Source organism: Acanthopagrus latus, chromosome 21 (assembly GCF_904848185.1).
Source record: "Acanthopagrus latus isolate v.2019 chromosome 21, fAcaLat1.1, whole genome shotgun sequence".
In the NCBI taxonomy this organism is placed as follows: domain Eukaryota; kingdom Metazoa; phylum Chordata; class Actinopteri; order Spariformes; family Sparidae; genus Acanthopagrus; species Acanthopagrus latus.
Window position 1 is genome coordinate 7,850,816 of NC_051059.1, and position 18,807 is coordinate 7,869,622.

General features: G+C 38.8%; 1 protein-coding gene across 7 annotated transcripts in view; it reads left to right on the forward strand.

Annotated features, from left to right (window-relative positions):
* Positions 1 to 18,807, forward strand: part of LOC119010959 (cAMP-specific 3',5'-cyclic phosphodiesterase 4B-like) — a 55,557-nt gene that overhangs the window by 17,515 nt on the left and 19,235 nt on the right. For 5 of the 7 annotated variants that reach the window (XM_037083610.1, XM_037083612.1, XM_037083611.1 and 2 more), the window contains 6 exons: positions 344 to 509; positions 5,359 to 5,606; positions 11,338 to 11,532; positions 11,622 to 11,658; positions 12,421 to 12,491; positions 13,191 to 13,240. In XM_037083610.1, the coding sequence (XP_036939505.1) occupies positions 468 to 509; positions 5,359 to 5,606; positions 11,338 to 11,532; positions 11,622 to 11,658; positions 12,421 to 12,491; positions 13,191 to 13,240 (643 nt within the window). In that variant the 5' untranslated portion in view covers positions 344 to 467. Of the gene's footprint in view, positions 1 to 343; positions 510 to 5,358; positions 5,607 to 6,618; positions 6,800 to 8,625; positions 8,988 to 11,337; positions 11,533 to 11,621; positions 11,659 to 12,420; positions 12,492 to 13,190; positions 13,241 to 18,807 lie in introns of those variants that run through there. The other 2 variants (XM_037083615.1, XM_037083616.1) reach the window with 2 other exon arrangements.

The window sequence follows — 18,807 nt, forward strand, 5'->3', positions numbered from 1 at the left end:
AGTTCTGTTGTATACTTTCTTCAACCAGTGTGTCTTTCAAAGTGCCTTTGCTACCTGCAGAGTCTGTTTTACTACAGTATGAATATCTACCTGTACAAACTTGTAACTGCTGAGCGAGGTAATCCATCACAGTCCATGTAATGTCTGCGTTTTTGTCAAAGTTATGTAATGCAAACACAGTGTGGGCTTGTGTCAAATTACTGCACACTGAACTGCAGCACCAAGTGAGAACAATAACGCAAGTCTGACAAGAATTGCAGACATGATGTTCACCTTGAGGGAGGCACCATAACTTTTTGAACTTATCATTGCCCCCACCTTCCTCTCTGCTTCCCATGTGCAGGCGTGCGGGTGAGGCTGCCCAGAGCAGGAGAAGCAGGAAAAAACTGCGTTGTCGGAAAGCGCATCAGAGAGAGAGAGACAGACAGACAGAGAGAGAGAGAAAATCTGGCAGAGCATCCCTCAGGATGAAGAAAAGCAGTAGTGCACAGGGAGTTACACCATGCGATGTAAGTATTGATTTTTCCACTCTCCATCTGTGCAACCATGAATCCGTCCATGCATTCATTACACAGCCACACATGATTTGTTTTTATCTGAAAATCCGCATCTCACCTCTAAAGTTTACAGCCTGGTTCTGCAGTTTGCACAGTTACTGTAAATTTTATAGCGTTTGCCTCCCGAACAACAATACACTGAGCTCTAGTGGGAATACGTTGAGGCAGCAAGGTGCAGAATGTCTGTGTGGTGGTCGGTGACTCATGAACAGATGACTGTACTGTACACAACAGACCGCTATCCGGCAGGACACGCTGCAGAGAGCGAGATGGTGTGTGTGTGTGCGTGTGCGTGTGCGTGCGTGTGTGCGTGTGTGTGTGTGTGTGTGTGTGTGTGTTTTGGAACAGCGACGTGGGGTGGAGGACAGCGTGTGCGTGTGAGTTAGGATGATGATAGAGACAAAGAGTTGAGGACTGATGCAGAGTTTAGGAGAAGGAGGTAGAGAGCGGGAAGAAGAGGAGAGGTGTTAAAAGACAGTTCACAGCAGGAGACATGAAGGGCATTGACTGAATGGAAACATGGATGAGAAGAGGAAGGACAGATCTGACAGGGAGGCCCATCTGTTTCTCCTCTAGGCCACCAGTGTTTATGACTGGGCAGGCCGGCCATATCATTTATTTTGACATTGTCCAACAGAGGCTCAGGCGCCAATCTACATCCTGGATGATGAAAGTTTTCTTGCTGTGACTGGCCTCTATCCTCCTCTAATCCCCCCAGACTTCATTACTGAATAGTTAGTGAAAAATGTATGGTCATGCAATTGTTTAACTGTGTTAATTTTTCATTTTTATAGATGCAATACATAGTTTAATTGAGTGTAATGGCCAGTAATGTCAGAGAGATTAATGGTTATTTTTACTTTTGGTGCCAGCAGTGATTTTTTTTAATGGCAAACACATTTTTCAAAATGTCACCATCTCACTTTTGGAATGAAACCTTCAATTAGTTGCACCTAAAATACTTAATACTCTTGACTGTCATGAATGTTTGAGCAGATCTCTTTAATGTGTCTGTATAAGATGCCTGTCAGGCAATGTAAAAGGGAAAACGGCGCCTTACATTTGTATATGTCAGCATTTTATTTATTTTGATTTATTGACAACATTCTAATATATATATGTTTTTTTTTTTAAATTACATCAGCAACAACAGTTACTCTTACACAATTCATCAACCGCCATGAAGACAAAATGATTCAAAAATGATTCTATGTTTGACATACAGATAAACAGTATATAAGAACTCCACTTAACTACAAATGTAGGTACCTGTACATGAGTGTTTTGATTTTAATGCTGCTTTACTGTAGTTACTAGATACTTTGCAGATTTAGTTTATTAGTACAAAAATATATTATGATGTATTATTTTAAATTAAGCCTTCCAGCATTATATGTAGTTGGTTAAATTAGCCATACCTTTTACCAGCTGCAACATTTATGATGCAAACATACTGTACCACCAGTTATAATCCAGTGATCTGCAGAATAGGTAATTTTTCTTTTGATCCTTTTTGTATATCTTGATGATAATGCTAATATTAACGTAATGCAATAATTTTACTTAACATAGAGTTTTGAGCACATTGGTATTGTTACTTTTATCTTAGTAAAAGATCTGAGTACTTCTTTATCCTCTACATCAGACTGTTTGGGGTTTTTATTTTTGGAGGAGCCAAAACAAAGTCAACTAACAAAGAAATCATTCAAGAAAGTGGTTGTATAACACGGTCCAAGTTCAATGGTATTTAAATTAATTTTAATCATTATGTATTTTCTCATCGTATTTAAGCTTTTCTTAAATGGACAGAAACGTTAAATGTAATTCTCTAAAAACATCTACTAAACCTCTCAACATGCTCCAGTGTCAATCTCCCGACTCTCCTATACCTCCTTAATAATTAAGGCAATCTCTTGATTTTTTTTTTTCTTTGGCTCCAAGATTCAATAATTCAGGCACTACATCAAGCCATGCTGTTAGAGCTTCACTCCTAAAGCTGTCTCATTTATATCACCTTCTTCAGGAAAGGCTTTTTGGAAGTAACCCAGAGAGTTGTTTGGTCTCTGCGGCCAAGAGCGGCCTTTCATCTTCATCGAGAAAACACCCACTCCACCTCTGTTTGACACTGACACTGCACTTCCTCCATTTCAAACCCATTATTGTAACTTTCATCTTTCTTCCTATCCTTATATGACCACGTTCTGGCACATATGAAATCCATGTTTCTAAAGTGACTGTTGTTTAGAATTCCTTATCCTACTGCTGGTATATATACAGGCGTACACTCCAAGTAAATCAGTAGTATCTGTTCTTCCCAGTGCCATTTACGGTACAGACACAGGATCAATGAAGAACTAGAATTACATGTCCAGATGTCAGAGATACAATCAATATGCAATTGAGGAATAATATGGCAGGGAAACAGCATCAGTACTGTGACATATTGACAAGAGATTATTTAGATCCCTGCATGTAATGTTTGATCTGGGAGTGTTTCCTCTCACACAATCACTCTTGTCAAACAGTTGGCGGAGCAGATTTATGTTTTACCAGATTCAATTTTCAGCTCCTTTCTCAGTGGGAAATGAAGATTGTGTCTTTATTTAAAGAGACAGACACAATAAATCAGACAAATTGCATTTCCTAGAAGGAGCAGAGGAGTCAGCAGAGCTGCATTTACTGACAATCAGAAAGTGCGGTATACTACTGTCGCTGTGGTTTCTAATTTTCTCCTCTGTTCACTTCTCTTAGATTCAGAGATGTTTCCTTTCCTGGTCTCATCCCTCCAGTTTACAGTTTACAATTTACTGTCTCGTTCATGTTTCCTCTTTGCGTCCCAACTGGCGTGTCCCTTCTATTACTGTTTGTCACTTTGACTGGAGGGAGTAGGCTCTTTCCGGCTGTTTTCTCCCTTTATCTGTTTGGTCTCTACCTCATCATGTGACACCACTCTGTCTCACTTCACTCATCCACTCATTAATGTGAATTTTATCATTTTTCATCCTGACTTTTCCTCCGTCCTTTCATCAGTACTCGTCTGCTGTCGCTTTAACATTTCAGAGGGTTTCTCTGTCCATGATGACGAGCCAATTTGAAAACATTGTGCTTTTCTCTTTCACTCAAAAGGAAGTTTTGATGTGAGCACATGACAGAGTTGCAGTCCCCTTGGGAGATATAACTTACAGTTACAGTTTTTTGGAAGAATTACCTCAACAAGACAGATGTGCATATGGTTTTACAATGGTCCTTTTGACTTATTACTAAGAACCAATATATTGGCTGATATCAATAATACAATTCAGGACAGAAATGCTGTGCTATGTTTGAGATCATTTTGAAACATTGTCATGATTTTCACTTGAGAGCTGATGAATTGAGGTTTCAACCAAAAAATGTCCCACTTGGTCACAAGAAAAAAATCCACACCAATTTAACTGATAGTTATCATTGATAATATTGAATTTCTACACGCCCAAGTATTGATATTTTCTCTCAGCTTCATTAAGATTAATACCGTCAATCAGGAGAGAATTAGTAGTTGATCATGTGCAGACTTGGTCTTGTCAGATTTTAGTTGGCTATCAGCCCTAACAACAGTGCAGTGAGGTCAGACCACACCTTCACTCCTACTTTTCACTCACACACTGTCAACCTGTCCATCACATTCATCTTCTCTGTCTTGATTCCTGTACCGCATACACAAAACAGACAGATGTTTTCTTGTTTGCCAAAGTCAGGTTCTAGGAATTCCTTGATCCCCCATTACCTCTTGCGACAACACCGCGCCTCTCTATCTCCTCTGTTCATTTAAACCCTGTCGGAGTGTTTCATTTACACTTGCTTGCAGTGAACATCGAGTGGAGAGTGATGTATGCAGAATGAGCTCTGGCAGTCCGCCTGGGTTTCCTCACCACTCTAGCTTGTTTACAACCTGTCATTCTTCATTGAAGCACCCAGTGCTCCTTACTGGGCCATTCATACTCAAGCAGACACATTAAACACATAATTTATATTCAGCATAGCTGCATAAAGATGTTAATTGGCAGCTAAGGTGTCAACAGCCTGAAATAGGCTTTGATCAGATGGTTAATTTTCCTCTGTGTTTTAAAGCATGTAACAACGTTAATGTAGCCAATATACTGTATGTCACTTTGTAAATGAGCATATGTGCAGGGCCAGCAGGTTGTTTGGTTAGAGTTTAAACATTTTGACTTTTCTGAGTCACTGTAGAAGAGTCATGTTTATGTGTTCTCAATCAGTCTTTTAAATCTTCGTTTTTAGCAAAAGCCTTTGTTATACATGGCAAAATGTTTCCTTTTATTACATCTTAATTCTATTGAATGTTGTTGTTTTTATTTGTTTTTATTTTTAAAGAAAAAAGTAACCTGATAGTAATTAAACCAAGAAAAATATGCAATAATTTGTATTTTTAATGTATCTCTCTAGCCTTAAATGATATTAACCATGGTAGCCATGGTATCAAATATTGCAATATTATTGACCAACAATATCATGATATTACTACTGCAACAAAATGTTAACACAATCAGATTTTTGATAAATTATCATCAGTAATGTGGGTATAATTAATGTGGTTAAAGGCATAACAGTACAACAGTCTGATGAATGACTTTACTGTAAAGCAGCCTTTAAAAAACAGGAAAAGAACACTTTGGCCATATGTCACCCATGTTTCTTCATGTTTATTCTCCACAAAGCTCATCTACCCTAAAGATTTTGAACCAATTTCATGGAAATCCAACCTGATGTTTCATTGTCTTTTTTGTCTATCTGCCCTCAGGAGAATAAGGAGCCTCCTGTGGGACAGTTTTCTGCAGGCAACACCCTCGGGGTAGAGTTGTGCAAAGTCCACAGACGATTTTCTGGCAACCTGCAGCTGCCTCCATTGTCATGGCGACAGGCTGAAAAGGAGAGGGACAGGGGCAGGTCGCTCACGCCTGAAGAAGATCCAGTGACCCGGAGTAGACCTACGAGTCTGCCCATCGTCTCTCTGCCTCGAATTGACATCACACAAGCTGATCCTGACAGGTAAGGCTCAGTCGTCACAGTGACACAACATTTATGGTGAAGGTGTCATGTAGAAATGATGCCCACATATCTGAGGATGATTGTTTTTGAGACCTGTATTTAGATTTTATTGTGTCATAGTTGAAGGTTTGAATTTTTGTAGAAGCTGAATTTTCAGAAAATGTTGCGTGTCAGGAACAGTGGGAGTCTGGTGTTGTGTCCTGTCTCACCACCAGATCTGCAAATTAGCAGCAAAGTTGGCAGTGACATTTATGTTTTATACTTTGGTGTGTGTGTTTTCAACGCCTTGTTTTCTTCTAAGTATCAGTTATTTTCTGAACTTTTCTGGGGCATCAGATGGTACAAAATAATTGGCAGTAATTTATTTCAACACAGTTATTGTTGTGTCTGCCTCTGACGCAGACCACAGTAGGCTGTTGTTCCATGGTAGCATTATGGAGGCAATTTGGATAAATCACTTTACATCATTGAAAGTCAATTTGCCAGATAAATAATTTTTCTTTGATCCACTGTGACTCAGCCCACTAAACTACAGATGATTAGGCGCTCTCTGTCCATTGACTCTCTCATCAGCTGCTTTCATCTCTATGACACGCTACTCCATGCAACTGCTTTTTAAAGGCATGGGTTGCATTTATCTGGATTAAAAGTCAGGAACTGGAAAACCTCTGCTCTGTTTGTTGCTTGTCACTGTGGACACATCACAAATTCCTTGTGGTATTCTCCAGTTGTTACTGATTAGCCAATCAGCTTTTTGATGATGTTGTGTTGGATTTTGATTTGCATCATAAATATAGTGAGGGGATGGGTCCAAAATGTATCTACCAATCAAATGAATCTTAAAGTTAAAATCAAATTCTTCTGAGTATAAGAGTGAATGTTTGTAAACGCAGTATCTTCTTTCCAGTGTGTCTTTTTGAGACCTGACTAGGTAATCTTTACTAAAGAAAAGGTTCTGATAGTTTGATTTCAGCTGTTTCTAAAGGAGGCTATTGCTTGCGTCACACTTTTTGCATCGGACTTTGTTGTAACACACTAATGGAAGCCAGTGGAGAGTGCGGGGAGCTCAGGTTGGACCAATGCAGTGCTGTTGCTTTTGATGCTGGTCAGAAATTTTCACCAAGATGTTTTCGCAAGCAGGTGGTAAACAAACACCTCCGTCGCTACAGACGCTTCACTGTAGCAAATACCTGGTAAGAATTTAGTTGCTGTATTTGTGCGAGAGGGAGATACTTGATTCACTCTCAATTTGTTAAATCTATTTATTTATATACTCTGTTCTTAGAGGGCTACATTGTTATTTGGGCTTTATTAAGAAAGTCACACACAGACCCTTAACAGTAGTGTATTTCAAGCTGCCAGAAATGTCCAGAGTACAGGAAACAGACACTGGTGATTATTGATGTTCACGCACCCACATTTTTCAAGTCACATTTTTTCCCAGAGCCAAAATGTTTCGGGTTTTTTTTCTCAGTGGGCTTTACAGTCTGTACAATAAAGGACATGCTCTATCTTTAGACCCTTGTGTCGGATAATGATCTCAAAAATGAAAGAGAATTGAAAAATAATTGTGACAAACCTCAGGAAAAGCAACAGAGAATGAACGGCTGTAGCGACAGAGTGTACAGATGTAAAGGCCGAATTATAATGGTATACGAAGAAAGAAGAGTTTCTTGAATAAATCTCATCCAGATCCTGTTTCACTTCTCAGGCATGTGCTGTTACAGCACTGCTATTATTTATGTGTTGAAATGTGTGAGAGATGATGACATTATTTCATCATAAAATGTTTCCATTGTTGAAACACTGAAAGGTACTGAGCAGAGCAGTGGAGTGCTCTTACTCGGAATGTGCTTCAAGAAAAATATCTTCCAAGACACTTGCACGAACACATGCTATTATCAGTACCTGTAATTATTTAAAGGAGTAGCAGTTCTTTACTTTCTTTTCTGGATCCAGTGTATGATGCTGGAGTCGATGTTTTAAAAAAATATGTATTTATATAGCAGGGGTCTAGGTTAAGCTAGCCAGTCTCTGTCTCCACTCGGATGATAACAGGAGGTCTGGTGCTTCTCAAATCTCACCCAGTCACACAGGGTGGTTTACAGCCTGTTCAGATACCTTAATGCAAAATGATCTCATCTGATGCGGATGTACAAACACTGATAAACTCTTAAATAAACACTGACTTTTTCTAGTATTTATAGTAGAGTTAGTTTGATTAGAGCTAGTTCAAATCCCAGCTGAGCTGAGGGCCCTGCAATGAGCTGGCGACTTGTCCAGGGAGTACCCTGCCCTCGCCCTGAGACAAGGCTGGGATTGGCTCCAGCAGCAACACCCCGTGACCCCATGGAAAGGGATAAGCGGTTACGGTCAATGACATGACATGACATAAATAGTAGTATAGTTTATTTGAGGTCATTTTTATATATAGCAGTGTCAATGAAGACATTTGTGACTGAAATCTCAAATTCTTAATTTTACTCTTAAACATATTTTTTGCATCACTTCATGTCTTTTTTTTCCAGTGTGTGACCTTTATATTTCTCCAGAACATCTTAGGAACCTTGTCCCACACACTTCTACCCTACTAACAGTCCCTCCTCTCAGCATCTCACCCTTGCTCTCCTGATGTAAAAAAACGCTTTTTGTGACAATGTAGACCTTCAGTCTCAGTGTACACTCATGTTTTTTTTCTCTATTTGAAGTTTGGAGAAAAATGGAGAAAAATAAACAGTTGTGAATTAGCTGAATGATTTTCTTGCAAAGGTGAAAAGGTCTTAAATTGTTATTGTGGCGAGTATATTGAAATATATATGAACTGAGAGAAAGGGTCCTCAAAAGATCGACGTAACACATTTTTTCTCTATTAAATATGTACATTATTACAGATGCATTAGTGTGTGGATTGTTGGCAAATATATGAATATCTGGATATTGTACTTTAATACCTCCCTTGTTTTCACCTTAAACTCAAGTGCATATGTTTTTATAGGACATCACAGGTGGCCCGGTGAAGGGCGGGGATGGGATGATGAACTCCCCGACTAATCTGCAGTGGTTTAATACAGAGGGAAAAACGACAGGCAGCCAGATAGACGGAGTGCCTGCGAGTGCTCCAGCCCAGATCTGCCTGTGAGCGTCTGCCAAAGCCTATGTTAGTCCAGCAGCACGTGGCCTGCACAGAAACAGGGTCTGTCAGTGTGTAAATCTGTATGCGTGTTTGCGTGAGCAGCCTCAGTTTCGGTGTTTTTTGTTGCCCGATGAGGAGGGTGGAGGTGGAATGGAGAGAAGAATGCCTCGGAAGTCCCCCAGGTGCAGAGTTGGCCACTTTGATTTCAGCGAGGAAGTGGTCAGTAGAGCACACCTTTCGGCTCCCAGGTGACTCTTTAAAGTTGTCTTTGAAATATTTATTTCTTTTTCTTCTTTGTTTGTTTCTAAATTGTTAATCTAGACTGCCTCTTTTCTCTCCTCTCCACTTGTGTTAAGATGTTTTCAAATTATGGCATCATTGGTCAGTTGGCAGCCAGAGATTCAAACTTGTTTCCTAGAAATGGAAAATTGAATATTACTAAGATTCATTGTACCAGACTGCTTTTCTACTGAAAATATATGCTGTTAACATACTGTGTTTGTACGCACTTGTCAGATTAAGAGATTAGATGGCTGAAGGTAAACATGCTTTTAATGTTGTGAAGTTGGAATTTGGATGACGTTGGATGACGTTTATCGTTGTGTCATGTGTGTAATCAGAGTCTGCATTTTTCACATTAATCCTAACCCCTCTGGCTGAGGTGTGGGACTGAGCGTCTCAGTGGGATATGCACCCAGTTAATCCACCATGTTGCAGAAATTACAGAGGCGGGGGGATAAATGTAGGCCAAACAGTTACGTGACCTTTGGGACAGTTAGTCCCCTAGAAGAGATTTTTTTGAGAGATGCTGGCTAAGTGGTGAGCATGTTTGTGAAAGCTATAAGATGTTTGATTGCGGACACCTTTCTCCTGCAGTTGGACTAAAGAAATGAAATAGTGTGTTTTATTTATCAGTCTTCCAGATCCAACCTGTGTTCATATTATCCTGGCTAAACTCAGGACTTAGTGAGAGTTATTCATCATTTGTGGTATCTGTTATTCCTGCTGGACGTTGACATTTTGACCGTCTAAACTCCGGTCCATCTGACCTGATCATCTGGTTACACAATATCTCTCCTTCTGCACCCGCTCCATGCTGACAAACAGACATGGATTATATCCATCTGTGCATGTTTGGTGGTTTCACTGTGGCATCAGCAAACATGCTGGGTAGATGTACTGTAGATGTTTGCTCTATGTTTACACAAAACTATTTGTTTAACTATTTGATTTTTGTTCCAGTTTGAAGTACTGTTCTCACCATCTGCATTCCCTCAACAGGTAGAGACTTTTAAAAACCATTGAGTGTGGTTGAGTGTATCCATCATAAAAAAAAAAAACAGATTGAATACTATAATATGCCTAACATAAACACTACAAAGAGTTGATCCTGTCTTTGCTGCTAAGTAGGGATGAATGAGTGGAGCTGTCATGGACAGACACAGACCAGAGCAGCAGTTTACAATAAAACAACCCCTCCCCTCCTGTCACTGACCAGCAAAGCATACTTATTTAATGAGCACAATAGTCTGGTTTCTGCACCATGGATGGATGGATGAGTAATCATTTTTGGGTTTATGCAACCACCTCTTTCCTGGATGGGATACATGAACACGTTGCGCAAGTCAATGTGTAATGGCAGTTTATTGAAAGTACTTGATAAATTAACGATTGTTTTGATTTATTTAAAGGTAAACTTAGGCAAATTTCAACCAGCTTTGTGTCAAAACAGTGTGGGCAGTGCATGTAAATGAATAATGTTAAACTTTCTGTACCCAGAGCTCATAGCTCATTTGCTTTCAAAAAATAAACAACAGCATTTTTTCTTTGCCAGCTCTGGGACTGCTGTTGGAATTGCAGAGTGTACAAAGAATTCGAACAAAGTCGAAAAAGAGGGGCGACAGGCAACTCAGATCAAACAGTAAAAAGTGTTAATCAGTGTTACTCAAAGATGAATCAAGAATCTGTTACTGCATTGCCCGTTCTTCGCATCAAATATTATTAGAAACACATTTTAGTGTACTTTTCAGCTGTAATATGATTTGTGACCAGACAACCATTGCCTGAAACATGACAAGCGTACTGCATAACTCGCAGTACACTACCAAACAGCGGGAGCATTTAGGTGCTGCGTAGTGTATTCTTGTAGTTTTAAGTTTTCTACCTTTTGAGCAAAAGGAAAGTAGCAAATCTTTACATTTAAAATATGAAACCATAAAATATGACATTTTTGCTTGAATGGCAATTAACAGATTATCAAAATAGATGGAAACTCATTTTATTTTGATCGGCTAGTCACTTAATCAGTTAACTCTCCTGCACAGTTGCCAACAGCATTTATAATTTGTTGGAATTATGTTAAACAATGAATGACAGTAGCATATAGCAGAGTTACTGCCATTACATGTGCAGTGAATTGAATAAATTGTGCAGTCACAAAGACACCACAGTAAAAAGATTCTGTTTTTGTCATGAAGCCTTGATTTAAGAAATATTTCCAGGCCCAGTGACAGTGACAGCCCAGTTTTATGAAATGACTATCTTCTAAGCAGTTTAGTAACACTTGTTTAACTGTTTACTGTTGTGCTTTTCTCTTAGCTTCGAAGTCGAGAATGGCCCATCGTTGTGCTGCAGTCCTTCAGACATGCAAGCATCCCCAGGTTCAGGTCTGGTCCTACATCCCAACCTGGCGAGCCATGGCCAGCGCCGGGAGTCCTTCCTGTACCGCTCCGACAGCGACTACGACTTGTCACCCAAGTCCTTGTCTCGAAACTCTTCAATTGTTGGAGAACTGTGAGTTGAAATGATGATTAAAGAGACTAGTGTTGTATAACTTTTATCAGTGTGTGTTTGTGCTTTAATGTTTCCTCACCCCATTTCAGGCATGGTGAGGACTTGATTGTGACTCCATTTGCGCAGGTAAGAGCTGATTAAAAGTAAATAAATCAAAGTCATCTTAATTTAATTTTGCTAAGTAGATTTTTTTTTTTCGTAGACAAACTTAATTTTCCTCAAGGGGCTTTCGGATGAGAAGCACTTCATAATTAACTTACCTGCCCCCTGGTGGCCTTTAGTAAGCACAGCAAGTCATTTTAGACTCAAATTCGGCTCTCTGATTGGCTCAGTAAGTTCCAAGTAAAAATTATGTTATGTGATGATTGTGTCTCTTTTTGAATCTTGAAAGGTAACAGTACTTTTTGTGCTGCTCTTTTTCTAATGAATGCAGCAACTATAGTGTCCAACCTTGTTAGAACATATTTAAGAGAAAACCCAGGTGTTATTACCTTGCTGAATTTGATCTAATCTCCATCAGTAATTACTAAAGGTTAAAAATGTATCCTGTTTTGGATGGTAGTGGGAGCAATGAGCACGATTCAGTATTGAGATGCAGCTGCAAAGAGTGCTAATTAACAATTGTAAATTATGCAGGCTCAACAATCAGCATAATCAGCTCCAAACTTTGTAGCTTCAACATTATCACAATAGTAAGTAGAATCTCAATGAAACTGTCACGTTATCGCTGTGTGTATTCTCTCAAACCTTTTGTCAATGTCAATTTTGAATCCTCAACAACTATTACATACCTTTTTCTTCTTTTTCATGTAAATATTCCTTTCCTTTCTACACCACCAGTGGTTCCTGTGGCTTCTTCTCATTGCTTTGTCTAATTTTATTCTTAAGGTTCTGGCAAGCCTTCGAACCGTCAGAAATAACTTCACCACCTTGACAAATGTACAGTGTGCATCCCATAAGTAAGTCAACTCATCTTTTTATTTGAGTATCCGCAAGTACTTTATGAGAATGGGGACTTGTGCAACAATAATGGTGTTTTTTGTAATTCATGTACTGCTAGAAATCCCTGATATGATCTTTCTTGGAAAGCTGCATGAGAAATTTTAGCTCTCAGGAATCTGTTGAGATGCCACAATTCAAGATGCCGACATGCCTCACTTGGGGGCGCTAGTGCATCAAAAAAGCTCTCAATGTGACATTCTCTTGAAGGAACCACTGACTTTAAACCAAGTTTAGAGAGCTTGAGCTTTTAATGCTGAAGCTGGTTTCCAGCACTTAAGACTTAAACTGGACACAGTGACATTTTATTTTATTTTATTGCTGGAAGAAGAGGTTTCTTCATCTCATTTGAAGAGTGCATGAAAGCTCCCTCTGATCACTGAACTGGGTCATTTGCAGCAGTTTCATAAGGTTTTTTCAGAGGTGAACAAAGAGTCAATATGACCTCAGAGAGAGAGGTCACAGTGAGCCAAAACTGAATCAGAAATGACAACGTCCCAAGAAAATCTGACCTGTTACCAGTTCAGAGAACTGTAGAAGCACCTGTTGTTTGTTTGTGCTATGGCAACATTGACTGCTGCTGAAACCAGATCAAACTGTGGAAAAAATAATGCAACCATTTGTGATACAGTTACAGACTAGTTTCTCTCTGGTTGCAGAAAGTCTCCCGCTGCCAATCAACCTTCTGTCACCAAAGTCTGCCTGTCAGGTGAGTCCTGTCCAAAGCATTCCAGTATAAGCCTAACCGTAACCCTAATCACACCCTCATCAGGATCAATGATTCTGGGAACTATGGGAAACTGGCACATGCATGCAATGGAATTCACTGCTCTTTGTCTGTTTGTGGAGGACCATGCTCTGCAAAAGATTTCAGTGATACAAAAGAATGTGAGATATTGATCCCAAAATAATCCCAAGCACGTGCAGTTTCATGCATTAAAGCCAGACATGGAAATTCACTGGCATGTGACAAAAATCTGCACAGTGGGGATGCAACTGATAATTATTTTCATTAATCATAAACTACTGATTATTTAATCAGTTAATTTAGTAAGAATTAACTTAGTCGATAAAATGTCAAAAGATTGTCCAAATTTCATCTCTTGACCATCCAACAGTAAAAAAACAACAAAGACTTTTCGTTTCCTATCATAACTTGCAAAGGAAAGCAACAAATCCTCACATTTAAAATATGAAACCAGAAAATATATGACATTTTTGCTTATATGAAAATTAACGGATTATCAGAGTGTTCTGCACATCCAACGTGCATTATCTTGGAGCATTTTTTGCAGGCTCAAATAGAAACTGCAATCTTCTGAGTTATGGATACAGGAAGCTCTGCCTTGATAACAACAGAAAAATTCCCATGAACTGACGCTTTGACCGGACAGTGGGACATAGAGAGTGTGAGAAACACCGTAAGAGAATTCATGGTTCAGATTCAGATCAGGTAGATGAAAAGGAGGGAGAGGACGGTTGAGAGAAAGAGAGGAGGGAGGTGGGGATATTAGTTCCTGCTGCACTGGTTCTTCAAGCGCGATTGACGTCAGCACAGCCTGCACACGGGTGCTCTCCACTTCCTATCAGCACAGATGGGCTGCTAGGAGCGTCCCGCAGCAGGAAAAAATAGGAGACAACTGTGAGGCTCTTATTGTCCTTCCTCCTCCACACTTCTCACAAACCTTGACCTTCTCAGAGTAAACTCTGATGAGTGAAACCATTGCGTTACTGGCCTCCGGCAAGATAGATTGAGAAAAACAAATGGGATGTACTCTGTTGATTTGAAACCTCTGAGAAAAGTACACTTATGTTTCTAATGATACATCTTTTTTACTCAAGTCCCGCCATAGAATATATGTCTCCAGCTTTTCCTTAGTATGCAAAGAGCATACAGCCCACCTGCATCTAAATAATAGTAATTGTTCAAATTGTTAAGGAGGACATTACAACAATTAACAATATAACAGGGACATATGCCCTCATATCCTCTTTGCTGCTTTCTGTCTCGTTTTCCTCAACTCTTTGCCCGGAAAAGGAGAACAGATTTTTCCTGTTTTGTGTCTGGGTTATTTAGTGAGGCAATATGCACAGTGTTGAAAAATATACAGTACCTGCGTCAAATATCACATAGATAAGGAGTTCTATGAAACTTTAAGATGGAAACATTGAAAATGAGTAAAACACTCCAGAGAGAGTAGTGTGAATTTCTGCAGAAAGATAGTGAGGTTAGACACAGAGAGTGGGTTCAAGAACATGTGAGAGATATGCCAAATTGTTGGAGGGAATGAAACGGGAGAGAACAAAAACACAGCAAAGGTCAGAGAGAGACGTCAGAGTTTTGAGTCTTTTAATCAGATGTGATATGGGAGAAGCAGAAAAAAGGTCAGATTGGATGAAATAAACAAAAAGAGCAGGAACGTGACCACAGTCACTGGGTGAAAGTACATAAGAAGCATAAAAAACTTGGGGGGGTGGGGGGGGCATATTAAAGATCTGCTCAGCTCCAAATGCGTCATTCTGGGCTGTTTACCATCTTACTCCAGTAACGTGAGGAGATTGTAGTTTTCCTCATGTGAGTTTGCAGTTTACGCTTCACAAACCATATTGGCCAGATCACATGTAGTCCCATGAACCCTGCAGTCAACAAAGGGCTCACTCTTCCCTGACTGGTTCAGATTATAGGCTTTCCTCTATATTACGCCTGAAAATTAGTACTATTGAGGAGAATGCTTGGTAATGACGTCTTTGACCGTCAAAGATTGATGATTAGTCAGTGACAGTCATCACTTGTTGAATATTGTCCCAGATGGCTGGGACTCCAGGGGCCATGGTTAGTTATTTGACCAAGAAGGGGATGTGAAACCTCTTCATGTTCTAGGAGTCAGTATTGAGAAATGAATGTTTACACAATGCCATAACAAATTAATGTTTAGGCAGCACTGCCCAAAGTGGAACCTGTTGGCCCAAGCAGTCTGCCCTACTTCAACTTAAAAATCAGCATGTTGTTTCTTTTAGCAAGTAGGCTTTGAACCTCAACTGGAAAAAAAATGAAACTAAAAAAACAGGATAAACAAAGAAGAAATACAAGCTGTTCCTTCCTTGTAACTACTTTGTCTAAAATCTTAAGTCCCTTTAGCTCACAGAAGTATTACTTTCGAGGTGATTGTGTCTGTCTAACAGTGCACTATGTAGTTTTGGGGAAGAAATTGTAATCGAAAGAGAGAGATCTTCACAGATTGATTTTATTTTTAATGCCCAAACAAACTCTTTGTTTTCATAACTGAATAAAAAACCTGACCTTAAAGGCCAAGACAGTTTCATACTCTTTTATCTTTTATGTTGTTTTTTTTTTATTATTTGGTGATCCCTGCCACCTTTCAGCTTCAAACAGTGTTCTGTGACCTTGTTTTCCTCTGAGAAGAGTTTGTTCATTCAGTTGTGGGAAAATTATTATATTAAGTTTGTGTTAATACTTAATATTGGAAATATTGAAAATCTGGGTTTTAATTTTTTCACTGAAACTGACCCATAATATGATGAGATATTGATATAATGAGATATTAATACTAGACTGGAGAATATATTTCATAAGATTTTGAGACATTGTGGTGACAGTGTACATTTTTACATTTACTATACATTCCTTTATTCTCAGATTTGCCTCTATTAAATTAAGACTAGTGGACATATGCTAGTCGGAACACAAACTAATGGGGTTATGTGTAAATTGAACCATTAAAGAAATATGTCAACATTCTCAAATTTGTCGGTTATGTTAATGGTTACAGCAAGCAGCCAGGCAGCTAGGCTGCTAAACTTTGGCTCTGTTCAGTCACAATCAAAATCAGTATTCCTTTACTCTCCCACAAACAGGGGATTTTTTTTGCCACAACAGCCAAAGGACAGTAGTATTTAACAAAAAAAAAACATAGTAAAAAATACACAATATGATTAAATGGTAAGAAATGGAATAGAATAGAATTGAATAGAATAGAATAAACCCCTATATACATATGAACATAATTACAAAATTACAAAGTACAAAATTAACATGTAATTATTAACAGTGTTAATTAACATCTCTGAAGTTCACAGCTTATAAACTTACATGTTAAATCTTGTTTGTTGAATGTCCTCTGTCCAAAGACAACAAAATATATCTACAGTACCTGCACCTCTAAAGAATCTTGTTTGTTTAATCCATAGAAAATATACATTGGTCTATATGAAACCAAGGCACTTCTTTCGAGATGTATGTAGGCATATTTTGTTATCTGCAGACAGAGCCAGGCTAGTTCTCTCTCCCTGTTTCCAGTGTTTATATTAAGCTAAAAGGTCTTTGACTGAAGTCTTCCATTTAGCGGACATTTATGAGAGTGGTATCAATTTTTTCTCATTTCATGATCAGCAAGAAGGACATTAAGTCTATTTCCCAAAATGCCAAACTATTTAAGCAATTGTAGGATATATCAGAATTTCGAACTTAAGATCCCTATAAAATTTATAGAATGTATTATGAATTTTCTCAGGTGAGTTATATTTTATTCAGTGAAGACTACAGATTTGAGGTGTGTTCCATCATAGTTGCTATGACACATCATTTTGCATCTTAGTATGATTCAGTATAATATTACCTTGTATTGCAGTGTGTTTCCATTGCTGTGCCCTTTCATCAAGTTTCCTTTCAGGCATTCCAAAGAAAAAATTGAGTAATTGAGTTTGAGTACAATTGTAAAAGACTTCTCATGACTTTGCCTTTTGCGCCAAGGGCTATATCACCTTATAAATGCTGAAGTGTTTTTATCTGTTCTTAGATTATGAAAGTGTTACAGTCTTTGTTGACAAAAATGAACGGTTTGTCTTTCTTTGTGGAATGCATGTCAGATGCTCATTAAGCCAGTTCACAAAAATGCAAACTGTGCAAAATGAATTCAGTATGTCAGAAAACATTTAAACAACCCAGTTTGTTTTTGCTTTGAAACTGAATAGACACATGACTTGCTGAAAAACTGCATGCGTAAATGGCCCGGGGTGTGGGGCCTAACACAATAAGAATTACTCATTCATCTTTTGTCTGTTTTTCTAAACATGTCCTGAAAGAGAATTTATGATAGACTAATCTGAAACAGGTTACTCTAAAAGAATAATGAAGAAGAATAGCAGGTATTAATCTAAAGTAATCTGCCTTTTGGGGCTTAAGAACAGTAGTAATCACTTTCAAATCAGGGCAGGTGGATCTGTCTCGTCTGAAGGTGTGTAAGTCCATGTGTGCATAAATATAATATGCAGATTATGATATATAGAAACCAAAGCAAAGGAGTGGTGTCTGTAATTGTGTTAATAATTTTAATTAAATGTTTATAAATCTGCTGTCTGGTAACAGTGTTTTATCATTCAAAGAGATTAACCTTACTGGTTTGTCTGGATGATTTTTTGTTTAAGCCACAATTCTTTGTGTAAAATTTAAAATAATAATCACACAGAGGGTTGGATGGACACAGAGACAGACATCTTACCACAAAATTACATCCAGAACAAATTTGACCCGTCATTTACAGTCTGGCCAGTGCACTCCACTTCTGTCTGTAATACTCCATGTCAGGTTTTCCAGGCTTGCAGCCAGAGGAGAGGATCCGGAGGGCTTGAAGCGTGCAGCCTGGTTAAGTATTTGAATTATGTCATTGACGTCAGCACAGTCATAAACCTCGCTGCGGCCCATCCCTCAAGCTAGCCCGTGCCAACACAGCTCCATGGTGCATTGTGAAGGGGCTGTCAAACAGGCTGTGATGAGGAGTGTGTGTGTCTGTGTGTACGTGTCTGTCTGTATGGAAGCCTCTTGTTTTGATAGTTAAGTAGATTATGCTACAGATGTAAACTATGAAGAGACATAATCAGTTGTGTGGGTTGTTTGTGAGAGGAGACAAAGGGTGATGCCGTGGTTTCGGGGTTGGACCTACTGTAAATGTCCACCTCGCCAACCCTAACCCTGTCACTTTAAATGTCGCTTTAAACATTTTATTGAGGTATCCAAATGCTACACCTTGCATATAACCCTGTTATTGCTCTGACAATAGGAAAATTTGATATTTGTCTTTGACCGTGAGACATTTTTCCTCAGAATCTGATAAGATAAGAATCTGAGTGGTAGGTAGAGGCCAGCAATGAAAAACCAAACAACAGAGTACACGCTCACACAATACATTATAAAACCAACTACATTAATGTAGGAAGAATGACACAGCCAATGAGTGGAATACAGCAATAAAGATACTG